Source organism: Gigantopelta aegis, chromosome 9, assembly GCF_016097555.1.
Source record: "Gigantopelta aegis isolate Gae_Host chromosome 9, Gae_host_genome, whole genome shotgun sequence".
Taxonomy (NCBI): Eukaryota; Metazoa; Mollusca; class Gastropoda; order Neomphalida; family Peltospiridae; genus Gigantopelta; species Gigantopelta aegis.
Window position 1 is genome coordinate 19,783,689 of NC_054707.1, and position 26,286 is coordinate 19,809,974.

Consider the following 26,286-nt stretch of genomic DNA (forward strand, 5'->3'; position numbering starts at 1 on the left):
TAAAATTTATTTTTGATATTTAGTTTTATATAGCAGTTCATTATTTATTTTCAGGTGCGCAACTGCTTTGTTGCAGGTGATACAAAAATGGCGACTTGGTAACCGTAGAATTTGGTGAACTTTTCATGTTGATGACAGTGTGCTGATTTTTGTTTATATGCACGGAGAAACAAGTACATCATAAATTCCACATTTTAAATACTATGTGATTAATTGAAAAGTCTCTAATGTCAGACTTGTACATTTAGTGATCATTTATTGGAGTCAATGTTTTGCATATTATATCGTCACAACACCTGTTACCGATGTTCACGAAACTGATTAAATGAGACAGCAGCTCGGATAAATAAAAAGTCAGTTAAAACATCATTGTGAAATAAAACAACAAAAACAAAACTCTGTATATGTTACTGACATTGCCAATATTGTCTTTTTTTTTTTTTTTTTTTTTTTTTTTTTGCATAAACTAATCACAGGACAGGCTTAGGCTACCTCACAGGAAAATGAAGTGTATGATAGAGTTGAGCATAACATAGATATATATAATATATACATAATACATGTAGTATGGTATATATACCATAAACAGAAATATTTTCACATGCTGATATTTTGTGATTGGCACCTGAAACGGGATTTCATATGGAAATAAATTCTCACCATTTATATTGTCCGTCCCATCCTCCTACAAAAATGTATTTTGTAAATAATTTCAGTTTGGTATGACGTAAGAAGAAACGTTAAAGTGTTTTGGAAATAACAAACAAATACTGTTTTTGTGTGTATTTTAGATAACAATCCGATCAGAAATAAATAACTTGTAGTAAATTCCATAGTATGAAAAAAGGCGTTCCCTGTGGGAAGGACTATAGGTACTTCAGTTATGCTATAGTCAACACTGTAACTAGTAGCCAAGATCAGTTTCAAAGAGCCACTATATTTAGAGTGGGTAGTCCATGATCGATTAACACTGATTTGGGATATACTCTCTCTCTCTCTCTCTCTCTCTCTCTCTCTCTCTCTCTCTCTCTCTCTCTCTCTCTCTCTCTCTCTCTCTCTCTCTCTCTCTCTCTCTCTCTCTCTCTCTCTCTCTATATATATATATATATATACATGTATGTAGGGCCTTACAAATTACTAGTCAAATGGTGTAAAGTGTAAATAAATGTCATTGGTACCAATAATAATCATGGATTGGTCGGGTTCACTCAACTATGGATGTTTACTGGTATATGTTTACTTTGACCTCTGTCATATAATCCAAATTTTATATTAATTTTAATACTTGACAATCAGTCATTCTTCATTTCCACAAATTGACCTTTAACCCATGTGAGTCATGTCTCTCGCTTTTTCATTTGGAGGAAAAACTGAGAAGTAGGTGAAGTCAGTGGTTAAAAGTGCGTCCTGCACCTGAATGATGATATGTGTATGGGCTAATTGACATCACTGACCTTCGGTGATTCTTTCTCCACTGAAGGGAATTATTTTTGCGTGAATTTTTCATGTGAACATATTTCCCTTTACGGTATATAATGTATTATTCATGTTGATACAGCTTCAGTCTTTAGAAAAAACCATCAAGGGTAGGGGTGGAACCTGGTTGATATCCTTCCTTTCTACCCATCATATTATGATGTTGCATGAGGTAATGTCAGTTCATATTATAATGGAGAGAATGCACATGAGTTTTTCAACATATTGTCCAAAATACTACACTGTAATATTATTCTTTGATATGAAAATTGTTCATGCATGCAGTGCACAGATATGATTTCACTTACGGAAAATCTCTTTTTGAAAAATAGAATGAGTATCATTTGACATATCAATCCCAAACCGACTGCGCATCAAGTGAGCATTTTACCATTGAGCTACATAGGACATAATAAAGACAGTAGAAAGTCTGCATTATATTTACCGCTTTAATTAAAAACAAAACAAATCGACATGAATGTGCTGCCAGCTGCATTGCACTATGATAAGGAACAGAAACATTACTTTTTATTAATGAAAAATTGGTATTCTTAATATAGTTTTTTATTAGACCATGAAGCCTTTTTGTCTTTTCTCTTTTTTTGGATGATATATGTACATGTATTATGAATCTTAATATTTTTAATATTTTATTTTCAGGTTATGAAAACAACATGATATGGCTTAATGCACTAGAAATAAGGATTATTAGATCCGTGGTGTAGATTTGGACAATGGCGGCCACAAATCTAAATATTTCTGCAGAGTCTGGTTCGACCACTAAGCTGCCATTATTGAGACAAGGAAGAAGCAGCCTGGTCTCTCCTGACAATGTACCAGTGACCTTGACCTCAAGAGAAAGGGCACAATCATGGGCTGCAGAGATTAGAAACAAGTTAGTGTATATACATCAGGGTTTCTGCCAGAGGATACGAAGAGTAAAATGACATACTCTAAAATCTTGGAAAGTAATGGATACTTTTTAAAAATAATTTTTAAGTGGTAAAGCACTCATTTGGTGGGCAGTTGGTCTAGGATCAATCCCCATCGATGGGCCTATATATTGGGGCTTTTTCTCATCCCACCCAGTGCACCACGACAGGTATATCAAAGGCCATGATATGTGCTATCCTGTCTTATTGGATGGTGCATATAAAAAATCTCTTGCTACTCCGTTCACCAATTACAATACAGAACACACTCCTAGTCGGTTTACAATAATGAAAAATGTAATGGGTTTCCTCTCAAAGTCTGTATGTTAAAATTACTAAATGATTAATAAATCAATGTGCACCCTGACATTATTGTTTTTCTGGGGCAATAAACATTCATTAAAAAAACAAAACAAAAACCTGCATTAAGATTTTGGGGGAAGGATGTGTTACACAAAATGAATATTGTCAAATAAACACATTTTTCATTTCAAAAAAAAAAAAATTTGCTCTAGTGGTGTCATTAAACAAAGCAATAACGCCATCACTGAACTAGACCCTGGACCCTTTGAAGGAAAAATTTCCAAAATGTTAATATATTGTCCAATACAAACTTGTGTATAAAACCTTAACTTCATCTTTTTTTTCTTTCTTTTTGTGTGTGTGTTTAGAATTTCCAAGTCGATTGAAAATAAGGAAGAGGTGAATAAGGAAGATGCGTATGACTTGAAAGAAGAACTGATCGCAGTTTTCATCACTGCCCTTCAACAGGATAGGTATTTTATTATTAGGAATATCAGTGCTCAAAACAACAATGAATCAAGCAGGTTATTTGTTACAATTTCAGTTATATTAAAGGGACTGTATGGAGTTTCCTACCATTGTAACATGTCTACGACTAACTAAGTTTTTTTGATGACTAAAGTTACATATTAACGACATTTTCTATTTTCAGAATACCAGTACATGTATCTGTATAAACAAGATGTTTGTTGTTGTAATGTTTGTAGTCGCTCAAACTCGATTTTACCTCATTAATTCCATACGTACAATATACAAAGCCCTAGCTTCCATATATACAGGTACGCAGTTGCGTACCACCTGAGATTGCAAATATTTTTGTTTATTAAAATATATGATGTTTGTATGTGTATGCGTTTTATTCTATCGCTGAAAAGTCTGTGTACAAATTGCTGAGTCCCTGATATATATATATATATATATATATATATATATATATATATCATATATCTTACATCTTCAGTGCAATCAAAGTATGTGATATTTTTCAGATCACATACTTTAAGAATTGATAACTTTGCAAATTATATGTAAATTAATCAAGAGCACGGCACTAGATTTATTGACATTTAAGCAAACGTACTAGGGTAACACTCCATAATTGACGTATGCATTCATAGGCATCAAATAAAAAAAATTAAATAGCAATTTTACACTGAAAGCTGTCCAGCGTTCAGAAAACAAAAAACATTACGCACTAGTTTCTTTTTATGTAAGGACATCCACATGCATTTAGCCTACAATCTACGTGGTCGATCCCGCTTATGTGTGTGAAACAGCGGGAAGACCTGGCATTGACTAGTATATATTTGTGTATGAATATATATTGTATGTATGTCGAGGTTGACTGTTACATACGTAGATATTAACGCACTGGCCTCACAAATTGTCCATTGGCCGTTGCTGGGACTCGAACCTGTGGCACCAAATTGACTGCAAATTCCAGACTAACCACGGTGCTCTCTGAGCTATTGAGGCATCCATAAAAAGGATACACTTTAACTCATCCACATGCCTACAATCTTATGCGATCAATCCCACTTACGTGAATTTTTTTTCTTTTCAATATTGAAATCATTATTTAAATGGTATGCATAGACTATTTGAAGGTTATTTACACTTATGAAAAAGAAAACCATCAATGCTAAAAAAAAAAAGAGAGAAAAATTAACTATTTCTTAAGAATACATTAATTTTATTAATGAATGCTTGTAATGGTTTGACTGGTTGCTAACTCTCAAGCTTTCTTTGCAGTCGTCAGTCATGGATTTTTCTTCAAGAAGTGTTGGAGGTTGTCAGTCCTTACAAAGAATGTTTGACATCTCTGGGTACAAAGAAAGAGGTACATGTGTATAACATTATAAGTGTTTGTTTTTCTTTCAACTTTTGTAACGCTAAAATGTTGTTGTTTATTTTATTAATGAGCCTTTATTTCTTTATTGCATTTTGGTTAAACAAATATGGCACTTATATAAAATCTGCCCAATGAATATAGTCTTTTTATTTTTTGTGGTAAAAAAAATATATTTTTATTATACGGTAATAAACTTCAGGAATGCTAGACAGGTTGGTAACCCACAACATTTATTAGCTAAGAATAACTATCAGCTTTTAGACTGACATATATAAAGTATACTGTTTCACAAAAAAAATGTGAATATTTTAACATATACTCTTCAAAAGAAGAAACGCAAAACCACATTGTCGTAACATTTGGAGAATTGATTTAATTATTGAATGGTGAGTCCGATAATTACCAAATGTTGCAGGATTGTTCACAATTCACTCTAGTCCATTGTGAGTAAGTGATAGGACACACCACCAAGGTCAAGGTCATCTGTAGTCAATACCGGGTGTGGCCTCCGCGTGTGTTGACAACTGCCTGGCACCGCCTGCCCATTGAAGCAACCAGAGTACGGATGACGTCCCGGGGGATGGTGGCCCACTCGGCCTGCAAGGCTGCTGCCAGCTCGGGCAGGGTCTGGGGCTGTGGTTGTCGCTGTCGGAGGCGTCGGTCCAACTCGTCCCATAGATGCTCAATTGGGTTCAAATCCGGTGATATCGATGGCCAAGGAAGGACATTAATGTTGTTGTTCTGTAGGAAAGCCGTTGTGAGACGTGCTGTGTGAGGCCTGGCGTTGTCATGTTGGAACACTGCGTTGGCGTTGGCCATAACTGGAACGATGTGTGGCCGGAGGATCTGGTCAATGTAGCCCTGTGCATTCAGGTTGCCCTGCACGTGGACCAGGTCAGTTCTGCCAGTGTGTGAGATGGCTGCCCACACCATGACACTACCCCCGCCGAATCTGTCCACTTCCTGCACGCAGTTTGCCGCATAACGTTCACCACGACGCCTATACACGCAACATCTTCCATCATGACGTCGGAGCAGAAATCGGGACTCGTCACTGAACCACACCTGTCTCCATCGCAGTTGAGGCCATTATCGATGAATCTGGCACCATAGTCGACGGTGTTGTGGTGTTAAGATGACACCTCGAACTGGACGTCTGGCACGAATTCCTACCTCACGTAGGCGGTTCCTTACGGTCTGGTCGGATATCCTGCGCAAACCTAGTATTGCTGCTGCTGTGGAGGTGGCAGTAGTCAATCGTTCCCGAAGGTGGCGTACCCGGATGTAGCGGTCCTGCCCGGGGGTAGTGACCCGTGGTCGACCGGATCTAGGGAGGTCACGTGTTGATCCATGTTGCTGGTAACGGTCCCACAGTCTGGAGATGGTGCTTGGGGACACATGGAATGCCCTGGGAACGGCCGTTCTGGATTCGCCTGCGTCTAGTCGGCCGATGGCATTGTTTCTCTGCGGTTCACTGAGACGTGGCATGTCCTGGATTGTCAACTGTCGGCCAGATACAGAGGCCAGGCAAGCGAACACCCTGCACTTTTATACTGTCGGTGTTCATGTTGCACGTGCAGACAACGCACGTGCAGTGGTGACATGGTTTGCACGTGGCTGCGTTTTTGCGAATATTCACATTTTGGAACTTTATTGTACAGTAGCTGCGTTTTATCGAATGTAACCGTGGGAATGTGTTTGGGACATGCAATGACCTTATATTCACAAAGCATGAACCGGTAGGAAACATAAAATCGGAGTTATAACCCATTTGTACCCTTTTGCGTTTCTTTTTTTGAAGAGTATATATTATATTTTTTCATGATAAAATTAATTTGGTAAATAGACTCCAAATTGGCCTCAAAAGTTCACAAAAGATATTGATAATTTTAATAGACTTAAAACTTAATGATATTCAAACTTAATAATTTTAAATAATTTAAAGAAAACCAAATATTTTACATTTCCTTTATTGTTCAGTATATTTTCTGGGGTATTGTGAATAATGAAATTGAGAAATAATTAAAGGATGTAGGCATGGTAACTGAATGCTAAACAGGGTAGCAACTGACAACCATTGCAATTATTAGCTAAAAATATTTCTGTTTGGCTGACTGATATAAAGTTGGGTTTTTTGTTTGACTGATGTAAAGTATTTTCAGAGGTACATGTAATATAAATAACAAAACTAAGAAATGAATGAAGGGAGGTAAGCATGAAAACAGACTGTTAAAGAAGTGTGGTAGGATAGTCCTCCTTTAGTTACTTAACCCGTATCATCTGGATGCTCCTCATTCACCAGTGTTGGAATTTCACAAATGTTGACTTGGTTTTAATTTCAGTTCTATCATTACCTGGAGAGAATTATACACCACATGGAAAGAAATAAAGAACGTTTCTTTGATCTTCAAATAACCGAGTCACTCAACAAGATATTCACAGAAGTAAGATTAGGACTGGATTTCAGGGGTTGAAGTAATCGGTTGCCTGGATGCCAATGGCAATACCAAGTTTTGAGTAGTTGCATTGAAAAAATAGTGTTAAACCCCTATTGCTCCTAACTATCCCAAAACTTGACTCATCCTGAGGGACAATTGACCCCTGAATGTCTTCCCCAGGATTTGTCCAGATTGTTTTTTTAAAGGTAGAATATATTAAACAAGGGTTTGCAAATCTGTGTTTTAATTTTTTTTGCATATTTATAGATATCATAGATGATCAGTAGTTATGAGATGAAGAATATTTTTAAATAATCCTATTAACATTGTCAAAATGCACTGATTAAAGTCTTATAAAAAGTTGTCACATAAAAACAAATATTTTTAAGTTGCAGGGTGCACACTGGAACAATTTGTACTTAGCTAAAAAAATTTATATGTACCGGTACATTATTTCATTGAAAATGGTTAATTTAATGAAATTTGTACTTTTCAAAGACTAACCATTTTGTGTGAAAGTTAGCAAATGGCTAAATTGACAATGGACATGCAGCCCGGTGTGCCCTGAGTTGTATTTTTTAGCTCTTGAAAATTAGATCAATTATGCAACAGCTATTTTGTACATATATAGCTAAATAAATAAACAATAGTTTTAAAAATCCATTGCAAAACCATTTTGTAACAACATTTAATTAGTACGAATTTTGAGGACTGTTATGTTTATGTTTTTAACAGGATTATGAAGCTCTCACTTGTGGTGCAGTGGATCATAAAATCTAACCACCCACCCCAGTAGACTAATTCTGATTCAGTTTTTAAAAAATCCTCACTAACACTTGAACTTCCTCAACTGTCAAATGTTTGTGTTACATCTTAAGAGTTCTGTTTTAAACCTCAGGAGTGTATGTTGCTGACTAGAAAAGGAACACACCCAGCCAATACCTACTGTACGAGCATATCGCTCCAGTCGCCGAAGAAATCTGTCACATCTCCTCGCAAGACTGTAAAGCTGCTGCTTCCCGATGGAACGGACCCATATGCTCCACGTCTTTCGGTATGTAGATCACAGCAGTCGTTTTTGTAGTTTCAGTTTCTGTGGACTCGTTGTTATTTGTTCTCTTATGGAGAATGATGAACACTGACTGCAGGACTTCTAGATTATGGTAGCCCCACTCCCATGGCTGGTGATATTCTTTGTTGGGCTAGTAAATAACTACTATTGCCATGCCCGATGGCTAGTGAAATTTGTTGGTCAAATGTTGCAGTTAAGTCTATTTTGTAAATATGAATATCCAGACCCCACCCCAAACCCCAATGTTTGTGTTTTTAAGCTCTATCTCCCTCTTTAGGTTACATATCTGATTATTACTATTATTTGGTAAAATTGTATTAACTTAAAGTAAAGTAGGGCTAGTGAATTTTTAATCCTGTCTAGTAAATGTTTTAAATCACTGATCCCATGGCTAGTGGATTTAAAACAAATTCTAGAAGCCCTGACTGAGGTAGTGCAGACTGGCCTTGTGCTTATAAAACTTTTAAAGTCTGGAGACTGATATCATTGCCATACAAACTGCATGCTGCATTTCAGATTTTATTAAAGTCTGGATTTTAAAAAGTTCTATGCGCACGAACCGTGGGAGATTTGGCCAGTTAAATTTTGTATTTTTTGAGGAAGAAAAAGGAGCATTATATTTTATGGTTAAAACTTGACAGAATTATGGCTAAAAAATTCTATATTTAATTATGACCTTAAATTCTGTTTGCATTTGCTTTAATAAATAATTATAAAAACAGACAAAGGAAAAAGGAAAAAAATTGCTATTCTGAATGAACTGATGAATTATTTATCCTTTTTAATTTAGATTTTTCTTGTTTTTGCAGTCTGTTAAAACAACTACTGTAAAGGAACTGACTATGCGAGACCTTAGCAAGTCCATCAGCACTGTTGCTCTGGAGCTGGCCGCAAGTAAGACATGTTCGTTTGTGAGGCAGCTGTTTTCAAGTATCAATCGGGGACCATGTCCCCCTTTTCGCTGATACTGTGTTCAGAAGCTGGGAATATGCTGCATTTAAACACCTAATTTTTAAGTATTGTGTTAGGTAGAACATGCCACCAAGCCCCTAGTACAGATTCAGGCCCTTCAGGCTCCCAGATTTCCATTCCCTGAGGCATCGCTCTTGACACACACACACACACACACACCCCACCCCATAATTTACACTTTCAAATATACCCAGCCGACCCTGTCGACCTACATGTATTTAGTAAGGAATGTGCTTAGCCTAGCTCTTTAATATTGTTATTATAATCATGTGTTTTTTAATGTCAGTCAATGTATTTGAATATTGGTAGTTTAATGTTGTCAGTACATGTATAATCATTTTAATATTCAGCTCACTATGTTGGTATTTTATGTTAATGTTTTTCTTGTATGATATGCATCTTGTTTCCACTTGTTTTGTTTCCACATTCACCAATATTTTTGTCTGAAACTAGATGAGTCCATTTGGAGTCACTGCCTGGGGACCACCGCACTTGCACTTGCCATAGATATTCCTGATGAGAAGGTATTGCATGAAATCACAGCTGTTGTTATCACATGTGAAAAGTATTTAGCTTTATATCATCAACTCCTGCAATTGCCGTCAAGTTTTTAATTATCCACAGCACTTCTTTCTTTTTTTTACCGATGCCATATAACCATAAATAAAAATGTGTTGAGTGCCTCGTTAAATAAAACATTTCCTTCCATCCATAACCATATGTCCAACGCCATATAACCGTAAATAAAAATGTTTTGAGTGCGTCATTAAATAAAACATTTCCTTCCATCCATAACCATATGTCCAACGCCATATAACCGTAAATAAAAATGTGTTGAGTGCGTCGTTAAATAAAACATTTCCTTCCTTTGCCGTGAACTATATTCAGGTTAATGTTTCAATGGCATGTTTTTCTGCTGTGTACATTTTCTTAATTGCAGGGGTTGTATCACAATTGTTTTTAAATATATACATTTTCTTTTATTATATCACTTATAAAAAATTACTCTTTTTTAATCCAGTGTAAAAACTATTTTACATCACTGGATTGACATTTTCTTTTATCCATGCATGTATGGCTAAACAAGTGCAGATAAACAGAAACTGAAAATTAAATTATTAACATTTGTTTAATCAGCGGAAGAATGACAAATGATTCATGGCACAAGTACAGTCTGTGTTAATTTGTGTCGAAGTTTGTAATATTGTTCCGAATGGTTTTTTTCCAGATGATTTTAGCTGAAAATATGTTTTCTTACACACCCGTGTAGGAGATCACATTGTGTATCAAAATCATATACAACGTATGTTGGAGATCGTTTCTGAGAGGTCATGACCAAGTTTAGTGTTATTGTAAGGAAATGTAAAGTGATGTCATTGGAATACTGACGTCATTCATATTCAAAATTAGCTGTATTATTACAATGCTTTGCCAAATTAAAATGCTCGCTTTTCATCAATTCAATTTCTGAGTGGTTGATAAATGTTTTAGAGTGCTCTATGTTTTTTAAGGAAAACTGATCTGTTAGTACAGAAGTGGTTTGGTTATGACGTATGTATTCTTAAAGCCAAGTATCCATACTTCATGACCCAGTTAGGCTACGTTCTGTAACAACATAATTTAGTTCATTATATTGTTTACACTTTCATTGTTTCGAGGTATGTAAGAAATAGACTACTATATTCATGTCCGTTTGATACCATTTATCTTACAACTCGTTTTTGAACAACTCATAAGATAAATGGTATTTAACGGAAACTCATGTATTATTCTCTATATCAGTCTTTAGTTTGTAAAAATATACTTTACGTACATTTTATTTTATATACTAATTATATCCTGTAAGACAGCTGACTGTGTTTTTGTGTCTGTTCAACAACAGAAAGTGTCTGAGAAGGCAACGTCTGGAAGAACGAGTGTGGTGAGTCGAAGTATTCCGACCCCGCGGACACTGGAGGAAGCCCTGGACAAGCTGGTCATCCGAGGGCCCAAGAAGGTATTTGATAATAGCAGTGGCCATGTGGTCATAGTGTGTGTCTTTTCTCAATCTCAGTGTTGTAAGTTACGATATCTTAAGCTTACAGAACACTGGAGGAAGCCCTGGACAAGCTGGTCATCAGAAAGCCCAAGAAGGTATTTGATAATAACAGTGGCCATGTGGTCATAGTGTGTGTCTTTTCTCAATCTCAGTGTTGTAAGTTACGATATCTTAAGCTTACAGAACACTGGAGGAAGTTCTGGATGCAAGAAGGTATTTGATAATAGCAGTGGCCATGTGGTCATAGTGTGTGTCTTTTCTCAATCTCAGTGTTGTAAGTTACGATATCTTAAGCTTACAGAACACTGGAGGAAGCCCTGGACATGCTGGTCAGCAGAGGGCCCAAGAAGGTATTTGATAATAACAGTGGCCATGTGGTCATAGTGTGTGTCTTTTCTCAATCTCAGTGTTGTAAGTTACGATATCTTAAGCTTACAGAACACTGGAGGAAGCCCTGGACAAGCTGGTCATCAGAAAGCCCAAGAAGGTATTTGATAATAACAGTGGCCATGTGGTCATAGTGTGTGTCTTTTCTCAATCTCAGTGTTGTAAGTTACGATATCTTAAGCTTACAGAACACTGGAGGAAGCCCTGGACAAGCTGGTCATCCGAGGGCCCAAGAAGGTATTTGATAATAGCAGTGGCCATGTGGTCATAGTGTGTGTCTTTTCTCAATCTCAGTGTTGTAAGTTACGATATCTTAAGCTTACAGAACACTGGAGGAAGCCCTGGACAAGCTGGTCATCAGAAAGCCCAAGAAGGTATTTGATAATAACAGTGGCCATGTGGTCATAGTGTGTGTCTTTTCTCAATCTCAGTGTTGTAAGTTACGATATCTTAAGCTTACAGAACACTGGAGGGAGCCCTGGACAAGCTGGTCATCCGAGGGCCCAAGAAGGTATTTGATAATAGCAGTGGCCATGTGGTCATAGTGTGTGTCTTTTCTCAATCTCAGTGTTGTAAGTTACGATATCTTAAGCTTACAGAACACTGGAGGAAGCCCTGGACATGCTGGTCAGCAGAGGGCCCAAGAAGGTATTTGATAATAACAGTGGCCATGTGGTCATAGTGTGTGTCTTTTCTCAATCTCAGTGTTGTAAGTTACGATATCTTAAGCTTACAGAACACTGGAGGAAGCCCTGGACAAGCTGGTCAGCAGAGGGCCCAAGAAGGTATTTGATAATAACAGTGGCCATGTGGTCATAGTGTGTGTCTTTTCTCAATCTCAGTGTTGTAAGTTACGATGTCTTAAGCTTACAGAACACTAGAGGAAGTTCTGGACACAAGAAGGTATTATGACAATAACAGGCGGGATTTAGCTCAGTCGATTGAGTGCTTGCTTGAGGTGCTTGCATCACAGGATCAAGTTTTGCCATGCGAGGACAAAATGTCGAACACAATATATATTTTCCTCACAAGCTTGCAAGGTAAAAATCTTACCAAAATCATCCACTCATAGAGCTATCAGGTGAGCCAAAAATATGAGATAACATTTTGTTCAGCTGATAACTCTTGTTTGTAGTAGATTTAAGACATCTCATAACAACTAATAAAAAAACATACTGATTTAATTTTCATTAAATATTTCATTTATCCCCTTGGTGAATCAGTTGGGTTTTTTTTCATCCCAGTGATGACTGGTACATGAAAGGCCATGGTATATGTTGTCCTGTATGTATAATAGTACATTGCTGCTAATTGGTAGAAGTAGACTTTGGTGGCATCAGGTTTTCTCTGTCTCTTACTCTATTGTCTCAATAACCATATGTTTGGGTCGTTTTCCATGCATGCAGTTTTTGGTCCTATTGGGCAATTTTCTTGTTTCAGCCAATTCCTATTAGTGTAAAAATTACCATATATACATTTATCTCATAGCAATTAATTAATTTTGGACATTGAGTTGACAAAGGGATATAATGTCTTGCCTTTATTGCCTTTAACTGTTCAGCTATTTCTAAGTAAAGGTAGTGCTAAACCAAATAACTTCCGGCTGGGTCAAAGTTTGAGGTGAACCCAACTTTTGATAGAGCAGTTAATATTGGGGATAAATGTGACACTCTGTGTTGTAAACAAAAAATAAGTTTCGTCTGAGGGGAAAATGTATGCAATTGTATTTCTAGTACCACTGTGTCAAATAGTTATGTGCTTGAAACATGTATGGGGTACCTGAACAAAAAAAAGTACTAAAATGTTATGCACAACTAATGTAGTCATAGACACTACCCGTTATATCTTAAATCAGCAGTTTCACCCCCAATATTTTCTGATTCACTTTAAGGGTGAGGGGTGGTAGTATTTATATCTGTAGTGTATATGTTGATTGATATGCTTTAGGTAGGAGTTTTAGCTACATACATGTATGTTACTATTGTCGTCTATGGGATTTGATTTGGTGGTATACACCCTATAAAAATTGAGACTGCTGCTGAGCCATTGGGTACAAATTGTGACTAAAACGATGAAGTGTTTAACTTCTTTCACTTTGGGAGTTTTGTATAATGATAATTCTTAAGTTTTGCTACGATGAGAATCTTATCAAATCAAAGCTGCTCAAAACATTTTGTAAAAATAAATACGAAATAGAAAAATATATTCTTTTTAAAAACTGTAAATATATTGAGTATAATACAATCTGGGCACCATGGAAATGACTCTTCAGTCAAGAAAGTAATTTGATGGAAGGAAATAGAAACAATTATCAAACCAGCCTTTGACGTGAATTTTGATATTATTACTTATCACTATAATTACTACTACAGCTTTTCTTTTTAGCAGTCCTTCTTTCTAAACTTATATTTATTTTATGTTCCCATTACATCAGCCAGCCTATTTAAATATATTTCTTTTATCTAGCCATTTATAATGTTGTTAGCAATATTACTATCTACACGTACATATGCATTAGTATTAAATGTATCGTCATAAATTGTTTTATTTTTTTTAAATCAAAGCAGACAAAGATGATCTTAAATGAAAATTCTATAACCAGTGGTTTGTTATTTTTTGACAGGAACTGTCAGGACGAGAGGCTGTGAAATATTTTGCTGCGTGTCACCACCTTGGAAAGATCAAGTCGGTTTACTTTAACCTGGTCACTTCACGCCACTACCGTCCTTATGATCTCGTATCTGTTACACAAGAAAAGGTAATTAAAGGGACATTTCTTAGTTTGCTGCAATTTTTAAGACGTTATCGACTAACAGAGACTTTTTAAACAATTGTAATTACATACAGTGATTATTTATTAAACGTGTTTCTGATGTTCTAATATTTGTACTAGGTTAAAGTTAATTTTATTTCCTAAAAATGTTTTTTCGTACGTACGAAATTATTAGAAGACAAAATCCAGTTTGGGCTTCTTACAAATATTAGGATGACTGGAAACACATTGAATATACAGACACTGATATTTAAGAAAAAATATTTAATATGTAAGTTTAATCGTAGAAATATTTTATTAGTTGGAAACATCTTAAAATGCAACAAACTCAGGAATGTCCCTTTCATAAAAATTGCACTGTGATCATTTATAGTCATGTCATTTTATTTCAATCTGGTACAACCATTATTCAGAACTTTGCAAATTGATAACTTTGTTCGTGCGTAACCCATTTTGTCTTTTTCACACATTAAATTTAGGACATCATTGAAATAGTCACGATGTGTTACGCAAGAATGAAAAATTTCTCTAAAACTATTTCAAAATGACCAAATGTTTGACATCCAACGATTAATTAATCAACATGCTCTTAGACTAGTGAATTTGTTCCAAAAAAGCAACAACCCCCCCCCCCCCACACACACACACACACACACAATTTTTCTGCTTTTAAGTTGCTTGTAGACGATGATTTAAACTGTTTGAGATTTTAAGATACTGTTTGCAACATATTTCTCTAGTAGGTTATTAGATGAAATTTTCTAATTGCAGACCAACCCTGAGCACTATGTGTTTTCCACGTTTGGTGTACTGCACGTCTACCCAGACCAACCCAACGACAGCATGACGCTTGGAGAATGGCAGCGAGAGGCCGTGCTATGGCAGGCGGTTTCCTTAATCCCGTTCTTCAAGAACTACCTCATCAGAAAGATGTTTGACAGGTTATTAGCAGCCAACCAGTCGTCCTTCATTCCATCCATCCTCCACTGGCCCACTATCATTCTATCCATCCATCCATCCATCCATCCATCCATCCATCCATCCATCCATCCATCCATCAATCCATCCACCAGTCAGTCAACCTGCCCCCTTGTTAGTCTTAGTTGTCCATCTATCCATCTGTCTATCTATCTATCTATTCATGGATGCATTATTCTGTCTATCTATCCATTCATTCATCCTTCCTTCCATCCAGCCATCTATCCATTCATCACATATTCCCATCCTCCCATCATTCACCCATCCATCTGATCATCCACCATCCAAACAACTGTCTTTCCATCCATCCATTTGTCCATCCATCCACCATCCATCCATCCATCCACCCTCCATCCATCCATCCACCCTCCATCCATCCATCCATCCATCCATCCATCCATCCATCCAAAACCCGCCTACTCGCCCCTCTATCTGTCCATCCGTTTGTCCGTCCAGCCAGCCAGCCAGCCAGCCAGCTATTCATAAATAGCATTTTTGAACTGAACTCTCCAAGTATTTCCTGTAATTGCAGGTGGCGATCCAATAAGCTGTTCTTGGAGTTCCAGCGGAAGCTGCAGGCTGTGGACGTCAGTCTTCTTCAGAACATCATTCCTTTTGGAGCGGCACTCCTCCAGATATCCAGGTCAGTCAACCTCACTGTGGAAAATCCATCTAGTGGGTAACATCATGGTCATTGGAAGCTGTGTGTAGCTTAATGGTTAGATTGTTTTCTAGATATACCATTGTTAATAGGCCCCTAACAGAACACTTTATATTATGACCAGTACACCAAAAATACTGAGCTCCTTGGGGATTTCCTCATCTCAAGTGATGCCCCATGACTAGTATATCAAAGGCTGTGGTATGTGCTGTCCTGTGTGGGAAAGTGAATATAAAAGATCCCTTTCTACCAATGAAAAATGGTGTGGGTTTCCTCTGAAGACGACATGTCAAAACTACCAAATCTTTTACATCCAATAGCCGATAAGTAATTAATCAATGGGCTATAGTGGTGTCGTTAAACAAAACAAACTTTTCTGGATATAAGGCTTATAATTCCTATGAGACTGCAAGGTTGTGAGAGAGTAGTGAATTAGACCCGGGAAACATCGGTATAAAAGGATATGGCTTATAATTCCTATGAGACTGCAAGGTTGTGAGAGTGTAGTGAATTAGACCCGGGAAACATCGGTATAAAAGGATATGACTGATAATTCCTATGAGACTGCAAGGTTGTGAGAGTGTAGTGAATTAGACCCGGGAAACATCGGTATAAAAGGATATGACTGATAATTCCTATGAGACTGCAAGGTTGTGAGAGTGTAGTGAATTAGACCCGGGAAACATCGGTATAAAAGGATATGACTGATAATTCCTATGAGACTTCAAGGTTGTGAGAGTGTAGTGAATTAGACACTGGAAACATCGGTATAAAAGGATATGACTGATAATTCCTGAGACTGCAAGGTTGTGAGAGTGTAGTGAATTAGACCCTGGAAACATCGGTATAAAAGGATATGACTGATAATTCCTATGAGACTGCAAGGTTGTGAGAGTGTAGTGAATTAGACCCGGGAAACATCGGTATAAAAGGATATGACTGATAATTCCTATGAGACTGCAAGGTTGTGAGAGTGTAGTGAATTAGACCGGGAAACATCGGTATAAAAGGATATGACTGATAATTCCTATGAGACTGCAAGGTTGTGAGAGTGTAGTGAATTAGACCCGGGAAACATCGGTATAAAAGGATATGACTGATAATTCCTATGAGACTGCAAGGTTGTGAGAGAGTAGTGAATTAGACCCGGGAAACATCGGTATAAAAGGATATGACTAATAATTCCTATGAGACTGCAAGGTTGTGAGAGTGTAGTGAATTAGACCCGGGAAACATCGGTATAAAAGGATATGACTGATAATTCCTATGAGACTGCAAGGTTGTGAGAGTGTAGTGAATTAGACACTGGAAACATCGGTATAAAAGTATATGACTGATAATTCCTATGAGACTGCAAGGTTGTGAGAGTGTAGTGAATTAGACCCGGGAAACATCGGTATAAAAGGATATGACTGATAATTCCTATGAGACTGCAAGGTTGTGAGAGTGTAGTGAATTAGACCCGGGAAACATCGGTATAAAAGGATATGACTGATAATTCCTATGAGACTGCAAGGTTGTGAGAGTGTAGTGAATTAGACCCGGGAAACATCGGTATAAAAGGATATGACTGATAATTCCTATGAGACTGCAAGGTTGTGAGAGTGTAGTGAATTAGACCCGGGAAACATCGGTATAAAAGGATATGACTGATAATTCCTATGAGACTGCAAGGTTGTGAGAGTGTAGTGAATTAGACCCGGGAAACATCGGTATAAAAGGATATGACTGATAATTCCTATGAGACTGCAAGGTTGTGAGAGTGTAGTGAATTAGACCCGGGAAACATCGGTATAAACAGATATGACTGATAATTCCTATGAGACTGCAAGGTTGTGAGAGTGTAGTGAATTAGACCCTGGAAACATCGGTATAAAAGGATATGACTGATAATTCCTATGAGACTGCAAGGTTGTGAGAGTGTAGTGAATTAGACCCGGGAAACATCGGTATAAAAGGATATGACTGATAATTCCTATGAGACTGCAAGGTTGTGAGAGTGTAGTGAATTAGACCCGGGAAACATCGGTATAAAAGGATATGACTGATAATTCCTATGAGACTGCAAGGTTGTGAGAGTGTAGTGAATTAGACCCGGGAAACATCGGTATAAAAGGATATGACTGATAATTCCTATGAGACTGCAAGGTTGTGAGAGTGTAGTGAATTAGACCCGGGAAACATCGGTATAAAAGGATATGACTGATAATTCCTATGAGACTGCAAGGTTGTGAGAGAGTAGTGAATTAGACCCGGGAAACATTGGTATAAAAGGATATGACTGATAATTCCTATGAGACTGCAAGGTTGTGAGAGTGTAGTGAATTAGACACTGGAAACATCGGTATAAAAGGATATGACTGATAATTCCTATGAGACTGCAAGGTTGTGAGAGTGTAGTGAATTAGACCCGGGAAACATCGGTATAAAAGGATATGACTGATAATTCCTATGAGACTGCAAGGTTGTGAGAGTGTAGTGAATTAGACACTGGAAACATCGGTATAAAAGGATATGACTGATAATTCCTATGAGACTGCAAGGTTGTGAGAGTGTAGTGAATTAGACACTGGAAACATCGGTATAAAAGGATATGACTGATAATTCCTATGAGACTGCAAGGTTGTGAGAGTGTAGTGAATTAGACACTGGAAACATCGGTATAAAAGGATATGACTGATAATTCCTATGAGACTGCAAGGTTGTGAGAGTGTAGTGAATTAGACCCGGGAAACATCGGTATAAAAGGATATGACTGATAATTCCTATGATGTTTGAATAATAATAATGTCAGATGTTTAATAATATATTCTGTGATGTTTTTCAGATTGCTCAAAGAACTCATCACAGTCCAGTTCTTGCCCTTTGAGGTGGAGTAAGTATCCAGTTTACATGACGTTTGTGGTTCTCTTCAAAACAGAGTATTTAGACAATCTTAACTGTTCACTATGCGGAGATGTAACCCAGTGGTAGAGAACTAGATACAATTATTTGTTTGCATATTACACCTATTTATATTTAAATATTTATGTAGCCCAGAGATAAAGCCTGATGCATAATAATCTATCTAGGATTGATCCCCGTCAGCATGCCCATTGGACTTTTTCTAATTTCAACCAGTGCTCAACAGCTGGTATACATAGGCCTTGATATGTACTATGCTGTCTATGGGATGGTGCATATAAAAGATCCCTTGTAGCTAATGATAAGAGTAGCCCTTGAATTTTTGACAGCAGCTTTTTTCCTCACATTATTTGTGTGTTTCGTAACCATATGTCTGGTGCCATATAATCGTAAATTAAAAGTGTTGTGTGCATTGTTAAATAAAACATTTCTTTCTTTCTTCCAGCATACTTTATTTGACTTGTATATTTTGCTTTCTTTTAGCAAAACTTACCAACTTGGAGAATTTGAGAACATCATCAACTACAAAAATATTCAGGCAGACAAAATACTGGAAAGGTTCTTCACGTGAGTAAATATAATAAAAGTTGTAATAAGTAGATTAATTGGCAGAAACAAAAAACAACTTGTTTGTCTATAACATGGAGTTCTTGTTTCTTTGAAATGGACTACTGTTTTTCATGAAGAATTTAAAAATAAATTTAGGACAATTATTTTTTGTATTCTAATTTATAAAAAAAAAAAAAGGAGGAATATTTTACTTATTTAATTTTTACTGTTCCGATTACAATTTTTTCTCTTGAAGAAGTCTAGTATATACAAACGAAACATTGCATTTTATATTCTTATTAACTTAGTTGTATTTCTTAAATTATGGATGGTTTTAAGATACTTTTATTTAAATAATAACAATTTTCAAATTCTTTCAAACATCTCTTTCCTTTAGAGCAGTATATTTCTAGAGCCTTTGTTCAAATATTGATGTGTTTGTTTTCAGCTACTGTAAGATGGTTGTTACCGTAACAGCTGAGGAATCATTTAAGAAACTGAGATATTGTGAGGAACAAGTCAGGAAGAAGACATATTTGTAAGTTTGCTATAACAGGGGCGGTGCAGATGGTACGGCCGGTACGACCATGGCCATACCACTTTTGTGTGTGTGTGTGTGTGGGGGTTTATATTTGCTATATATGTGAAAATGTCCTTACAAGTAATTTGAAAGGCGAGTCTGGCAACCACAAGCCATACCACTATTTTTTGTGTCGCCCCTGTATAATAATTATGTTTGATAACCTGAAGGATAATTTCAAGAAGCTTGCTTGATTTTCAGGAGAGCTAATCTCTGTTAAAGTATTATTATTCTTCTTTTCTGTATTTATACTTACATTTCATCCTTATCCTGACCTCTGACCTATGCTCATGAGAAAACAAAAAAGGAAGTTATGGTCCCAGGTCTCATTGGAAGATTGTAGTCATTTATTTGGCTGTTTGGATGTACAGACCAATCTAAAGGAACTGAGATTAAATGATAGATCAGAGGTCAAGTTAGGTATTGAGGAAAAGAAAAAATGATTCATGTCTTCTACAATTTCTTGTTTGCAAGCATACAGGGTTAGGCATAAAGTCATGTTTGCGTCTGCAACCACATGAATAGTCCATACATAGATACATAACATTTAGGTATTTCAGACTATACATACCGGTCACCTAAACATAATGAGCCAAATTTAAATTCAGTCCAATGGGTTTTTTTCAGTTCCAAGGACTCTCTCCATCTACAGCGGATAAAGAAAGAACAGAGAGAAGAAAACCTCAGACTTGCCAGAAGTGAAACTGCGTGAGTAATACATTGCATTGTATTAATTAAAATCTTGTATTGAGTTATGCTTGTGAGAAGACCTTGTGTTGTGTTTGTCTTGAGCACCCACTAAATAGAGATTATTATATGAGCTTGTGTGTGATACTGATTTTATGAAACAAGTGTCCGGATTTTTGTATTGCCTGAGCGAGAGGAAGGGTAATACATAAATCCTGACACGAGTTTTGTAAAATCAGTACCACTCACACGCGAGTGTAATAATTTCTTTATTATCCATATTATTACTGTTATTTGTTTATGAATAACAAGGACTGTTTCAAAATGTTTCAACCACAGCTAAAAGGAGATGACAAAATGACATCATATCTCAAGTACAAAGTGAATTAAGACTGGAGAAAACAACGTCATGTTATGACGTCGCTTCCCAAAATTACGTCATCACACTTGTTATTACACGTGTGCTTCGTATGATTATTATTAACTTGGTTATGTTGAACCATGTGGATAATAATGATTCATCTCATTGTCTTATTCATTTAACATTGGGTGTCAAATATGTAGTGAGCATCTCTTAACGCCACTTTAAACCGGCCTCGGTGGCGTTGTGGTTAGGTCATCGATCTACAGGCTAGTAGGTACTGGGTTCAGATCCCAGTCGAGGCATGGGATTTTTAGTAGCAAAGGATCATTTATATGCACCATCCCACAAACAGGATAGCACATACCACAGCCTTTGATATACCAGTCGTAATGCACTGGCTGGAACAAGAAATAGCCCAATGAGCCCACCGACAGGGATCGATCCTAGACCGACCACGCATCAAGCATGCGCTTTACCACTGGGCTACGTCCCGCCACTCTATGTTATTTAATTAACTGAAGGGGTACGGTTCCTGCATATTGACACATTTTGTTTTATGGCCATTTTACATGTCTGCATTTTTTTTTTTCTGTATGGAACATGGAAAACGGACACATAAATTTTTTTGCTTCTATGGTTGTCAGTAGCAGTGTTGTTGCTACATGAGCAGCACAATTTTTGGTAACCATGTCCAAACCACATAAAAAAAAACCCTGCACACATGGATAGGGTACTCGGGCACGGGTCGAGTCTAGTCTGTTCACAAGACTTGAGTACTGGTGCAAGGAAAAGCACTCTCATTTAATTCTATTTATTGTACGTCATTTTGCCATATGCTTGCTGCCATTTAGTCTATAGGATAGGGCTATGAGACATGGTGGGAAAACAAAAGTCGAATGTCTGGAATACAATACAATGGCATGGTTTGTCATTCATGTTCAGCACTGGAATTAAGATGCATAGTGCTATTTTACTTTATTCCTGAGTCTCATTAACTATCATCTAGTGTAAGTATCGGGTGGAAACACTTGAAAACCGCCCGGATGGTGTGACTAACTGCTTGAACTGTTTATGGGGATAGGATCTAGCTTAGTTGGTACAGTGCACTGCATGCCTGGGGTGTTTGGGTTGTAGGGTCAAATCCCACTGGGTACCAGTTGGGTTTTTTCCAATCATAGCCAGTGTTCCCTGATTGGTATATCGAAGGCTGTTGTGTGTGTTGTCCTGTCTGGACAAAAAACATATTAAAGATCCCTTTATGCTAATGGGGGGAAAAGTAGCGAGTTTACACTGATGACTGTGTCAGAATTATTAAATGTTTGACATGTATTAGCCGATGATTCAGGCCTTGGCCTTAACCTTTTTCAGTAGTAGCCCACCGGGCTACCAGGTTATGATATATGGAAGCTCTCAGTAAAATTGGTAACCCCATAATTTCAATAAATTTAAAAAAAGAAAGAGAGAGAGAGAAAAGCAAAATTATTTATTTTTATTTAAACATGTTGTTTTTGGTGTTTACGCATCTTGTTGATTGTGGAGTAACTGGATGTACGAAAGCAAATCTAGTAGCCCGGCAGACTACCAGGTTTAGACATCTGGCCTGTGCTTATAAACCTTAAAGTCTAGACTTTAATAAAGTCCAGACTTTAACGTCATGGCAACGCCATTCAAATAGCATTACATTAAAGTCTGGACTTTATTAAAGTCTAGACTTTAAGTTTTATAAGCACAGGCCCTGGCAGGCTGGTAGCTCGAGTGAGAAATTGGTAACTAAAATAGCCCGGGCTACCGCTGAAGTCGAGCCCTGTGATTGATTAATTAATTGATGTGAGCTTGTGGTGTCATTATACCAAGCAAATATTAAAAACTTAATTGTTTTAATGAACTGTTTAACATGCATTTCTTACCAGTCGTCTTGGTAACTTCGTGAAGCTGGTGGACCACCTCATTGTGGAGCACATGTTCGACATGACCAAGATGCAGGTGATCAACTTCATCTACAACGTCCTCAACGTCGGGGCGGACGCACCGCGGGAAGGTCTCTTTAAAGCCAACCTTGTCTTCACAAAACATGGTACGGTTAACTTTAATATTTATGAAAGTAATAAATACAGCACGTTTTCCAGTATCTCTGTGAAATGCTGTTCACAAAACATGGTAGGGTTAACTTTAATATTTATTAAAGTAATGAATAGAGCATGTTTTTCAGTATCTCTACAAAATGCTGTTCACAAAACACAATACGGATATCATTAATATTTATTAAAGCAGACATGATTATTTTCCATTATAAAACAGATTTCCACTTTTTAAATATTCCATAACCAATTTTTATTTTCCGCTTGTTTTAATTTTTAATGAGTGGCCATCTCTTAGTCTGCATTAACATCGCTATGTTCGAGTAAAATCAGTTTTATATCGGTAGGGTGCACAATCACGTTTGTGAAAGTAATGAATACAGCAGATTTTCCAGTATCTCTACAAAATGCTATTCACAAAACATGGTACGGTTAACATTACTATTTATGAAAAAAAGGAAGGAAGGAAATGGTTTATTATTTTTGAAAGTAATGAATACAGCACATTTTCCAGTATCTCTAATATGGTATGGTTAACATCTTTTCTCATTAATATTTAATGAAAGTAATGAATACAGCATATTTTCCAGTATCTCTATGAAATGCTGTTCACTAAACAGAGTACAGATAACATTAATATTTATAAAAGTAATGAATACAGCATGTTTTCCAGTATTTCTGGGAAATGCTGTTCACAAAACATGGTACGGTTAACTTCAAATTTACCAGAGTGGTTAATACAACTTAAATCCTCCAATATCTCTTAGCAGTGGCCTTCTCATAATATTTTAAGGTTAACATGCTTTCTTGTTGATATTTATGAGAATGGCGATTACAGCACATACATGTAATTTCTAGTGTCTTTTAGAAGTGGTCTTCACAAAATATTGTAAGATTGACCTGCTCTCTTGAGAGCCTTCACATGACACAGTACAGTTAACTTGCTTTCATGTTAATTATTATGTTGGTTGGGAAATACAGTGTGTCTGTCTCTGTCTTTCTTGGTCTCTCTGTCTCTGTCTGTCTCTGTCTCTCTTCTCTCATTCTCTCCTCTCTCTCTTCTCTCTCTCTGGTATGTCTGTCTCTGTCTCTCTGTGTCTTTCTGTCTCTGTCGCTGTCTCTCTTTCTCTGTCACTGCCTCTCTGTCTCTGTCTCTCTCTGTCTCTCTCTGTCTCTCTCTCTCTCTCTCTCTCTCTCTCTCTCTCTCTCTCTCTCTCTCATAATGGTACATTTAACTATTTGTAGATACTCTGGGTCTGTCTCCATCCAAGGAGAAATTCCTGCGAGTTCTCGAGAGTTCCCTGCAAGGCATTCCAGCTGTGTTGTGTGCCAGAGCCTTCCCGATGGACGGATCAATCTACGAACATGACAGCTCTGAGGAAACGGAACTGACTGCTCAGCTCAACCAAGCTGATGTGAAGTCAGTCACACTTTGTATATTTAGTAGTCTAAGTCTGTACCTTTTCATCTTAGAGCAACTTATTTGATCATCTAATTCAACATATTTTGTATTACAGACATTTGTTTTAATATTGAAATTTATTGCAACAGATACAGCTTAATTTTTTAAAGTTTTTTAAATCTCCCTTTTGGTATTAGATTAATTTATTTCAATTTTAATTCAACATATATATAGTAATAATTTATAGCAATAAGTTATAGCATTGTCTACTTTTTTATGGGACCATTGGGCTATTTCTTGCTCTAGCCAGTGCACCAGATTGGTATATCAAAGACATGGTATGTGCTATCCTGTCTGGCATGCATATAAAAGATCCCTTGTTACTAATAAAAAATCGATCAGATTTCCCCTGTAAGACTATATATGTCTTAATTACCAAATGTTTGACATCCAGTAGCTGCATGATGATTAATAAATAAGTGTGCTCTAGTGGTGTCGTTAAACAAAACTGACTTTTACTTTAACTGATGGCAACAACAAATGTGCCTTTTAATGGTAGACCAACTTATTTAGGAAACCTGCTGTCGCCACTTCATGGGCTACTCTTTTCGATTAGCAGCAAGGGATCTTTTATGTGCACCATCCCACAGACAAGATAGTACATACCATGGCCTTTGTTACACCAGTTATGGAGCACTAGCTGGAACGAGAAATAGCCCAATGGGTGCACCGACGGGGATCGATCCTAGATCAACCACATTTAACTTAATAAAGTAACCAGTGGTAAAGCACTCGCTTGATGCACAGTCGGTTTGGGATCGATCCCCGTCAATGGGCCCATTGTGCTATTTATCGCTCCAGCCAGTGCACCATGACTGGTACATCAAAGGCTGTGGTATGTGCTATCCTGTCTGTGGGATGGTGCATATAAAAGATCCCTTGCTGCTAATCGTAAAGAGTAGCCCTTGAAGTGGCTACACCGGGTTTCCTCACTCATTATCTGTGTGGTCCTTAACCATATGTCCGATGCCATATAACTGTAAATAAAATGTGTTGAGTGCATCGTTAAATAAGCCATTTCTTTCCTTCCTTCCTTTCTGATTTACATGTTATCGTGGTACAATTCGACCACATGCAACAAGATGGTGCAACTAATGGCATAATGAGAATGCTCCTTAAACCACCAACGGCGGTTCTATCTAATCTGTAGACTGCGAACCTTTGTTTGATGGAATGTTTATTATATCATTAACATAATTGTATAATTGTAGACATACATCATCTCACTCACTGGTCGATGGTCAGAAAGTGGACACAGCATCTATGGACGGCCAGGGTCACAAGTCGGACAGCCAGGTTCATGGTTCACTGTCGGTACCAGAATCTCACTCGGAAGAAACAGTTGATGATGGTGATGATGATGAAGGAAAGGAACCCACAGCTGTCATATCCATAACGGATGAAGCTCTCTCTGCACCCAACCTTCCAAGAACTGGTAAGTAGTGTCTTCTTGTGACAGGTTTCTGTACACTGTGTGGTGGTTGAATGCTTTATTTGGAGAAAAAACAATTGGACTATTGTTTGAGGACAGGATACGGGTGGTTTTTTTGTCATGCTTCAACCTGACCTCTCACCTAACTGCATTTAAGTTTAACATTTTTAAAAAGTTTCGATTTTTATACCAAATTTTAAGACATTCATACCTTGATATTGTTTTGTTTTTTTTGTTGTTTTTTTTGTAGTTCTTTACACTACATTTTTACACAGTTCATATAGTTTTTATCTTGTTGTAAATAATCATATTCAAATTCTTACTCTAATTTGACACTCAATAGCTGAT

The 26,286-nt window shown here is 37.0% G+C and overlaps 1 protein-coding gene across 1 annotated transcript in view; it reads left to right on the top strand.

Annotated features, from left to right (window-relative positions):
- The first annotated feature begins 94 nt into the window (after positions 1-94).
- Positions 95-26,286, top strand: part of LOC121381492 (dynein heavy chain domain-containing protein 1-like) — a 26,779-nt gene continuing 587 nt past the window's right edge. Inside the window, exons 1-19 of the mRNA XM_041510812.1 lie at positions 95-353; positions 2,137-2,371; positions 3,080-3,184; positions 4,464-4,551; positions 6,906-7,007; positions 7,900-8,055; positions 8,883-8,967; positions 9,499-9,569; positions 10,928-11,041; positions 14,094-14,228; positions 15,015-15,184; positions 15,754-15,864; positions 18,710-18,757; positions 19,270-19,353; positions 19,784-19,873; positions 20,543-20,623; positions 22,877-23,040; positions 24,290-24,464; positions 25,718-25,941. Coding sequence (XP_041366746.1) covers positions 2,211-2,371; positions 3,080-3,184; positions 4,464-4,551; positions 6,906-7,007; positions 7,900-8,055; positions 8,883-8,967; positions 9,499-9,569; positions 10,928-11,041; positions 14,094-14,228; positions 15,015-15,184; positions 15,754-15,864; positions 18,710-18,757; positions 19,270-19,353; positions 19,784-19,873; positions 20,543-20,623; positions 22,877-23,040; positions 24,290-24,464; positions 25,718-25,941 — 2,164 coding nt within the window. The 5' untranslated portion in view covers positions 95-353; positions 2,137-2,210. The remainder of the gene's footprint in view (positions 354-2,136; positions 2,372-3,079; positions 3,185-4,463; positions 4,552-6,905; positions 7,008-7,899; positions 8,056-8,882; positions 8,968-9,498; positions 9,570-10,927; positions 11,042-14,093; positions 14,229-15,014; positions 15,185-15,753; positions 15,865-18,709; positions 18,758-19,269; positions 19,354-19,783; positions 19,874-20,542; positions 20,624-22,876; positions 23,041-24,289; positions 24,465-25,717; positions 25,942-26,286) is intronic.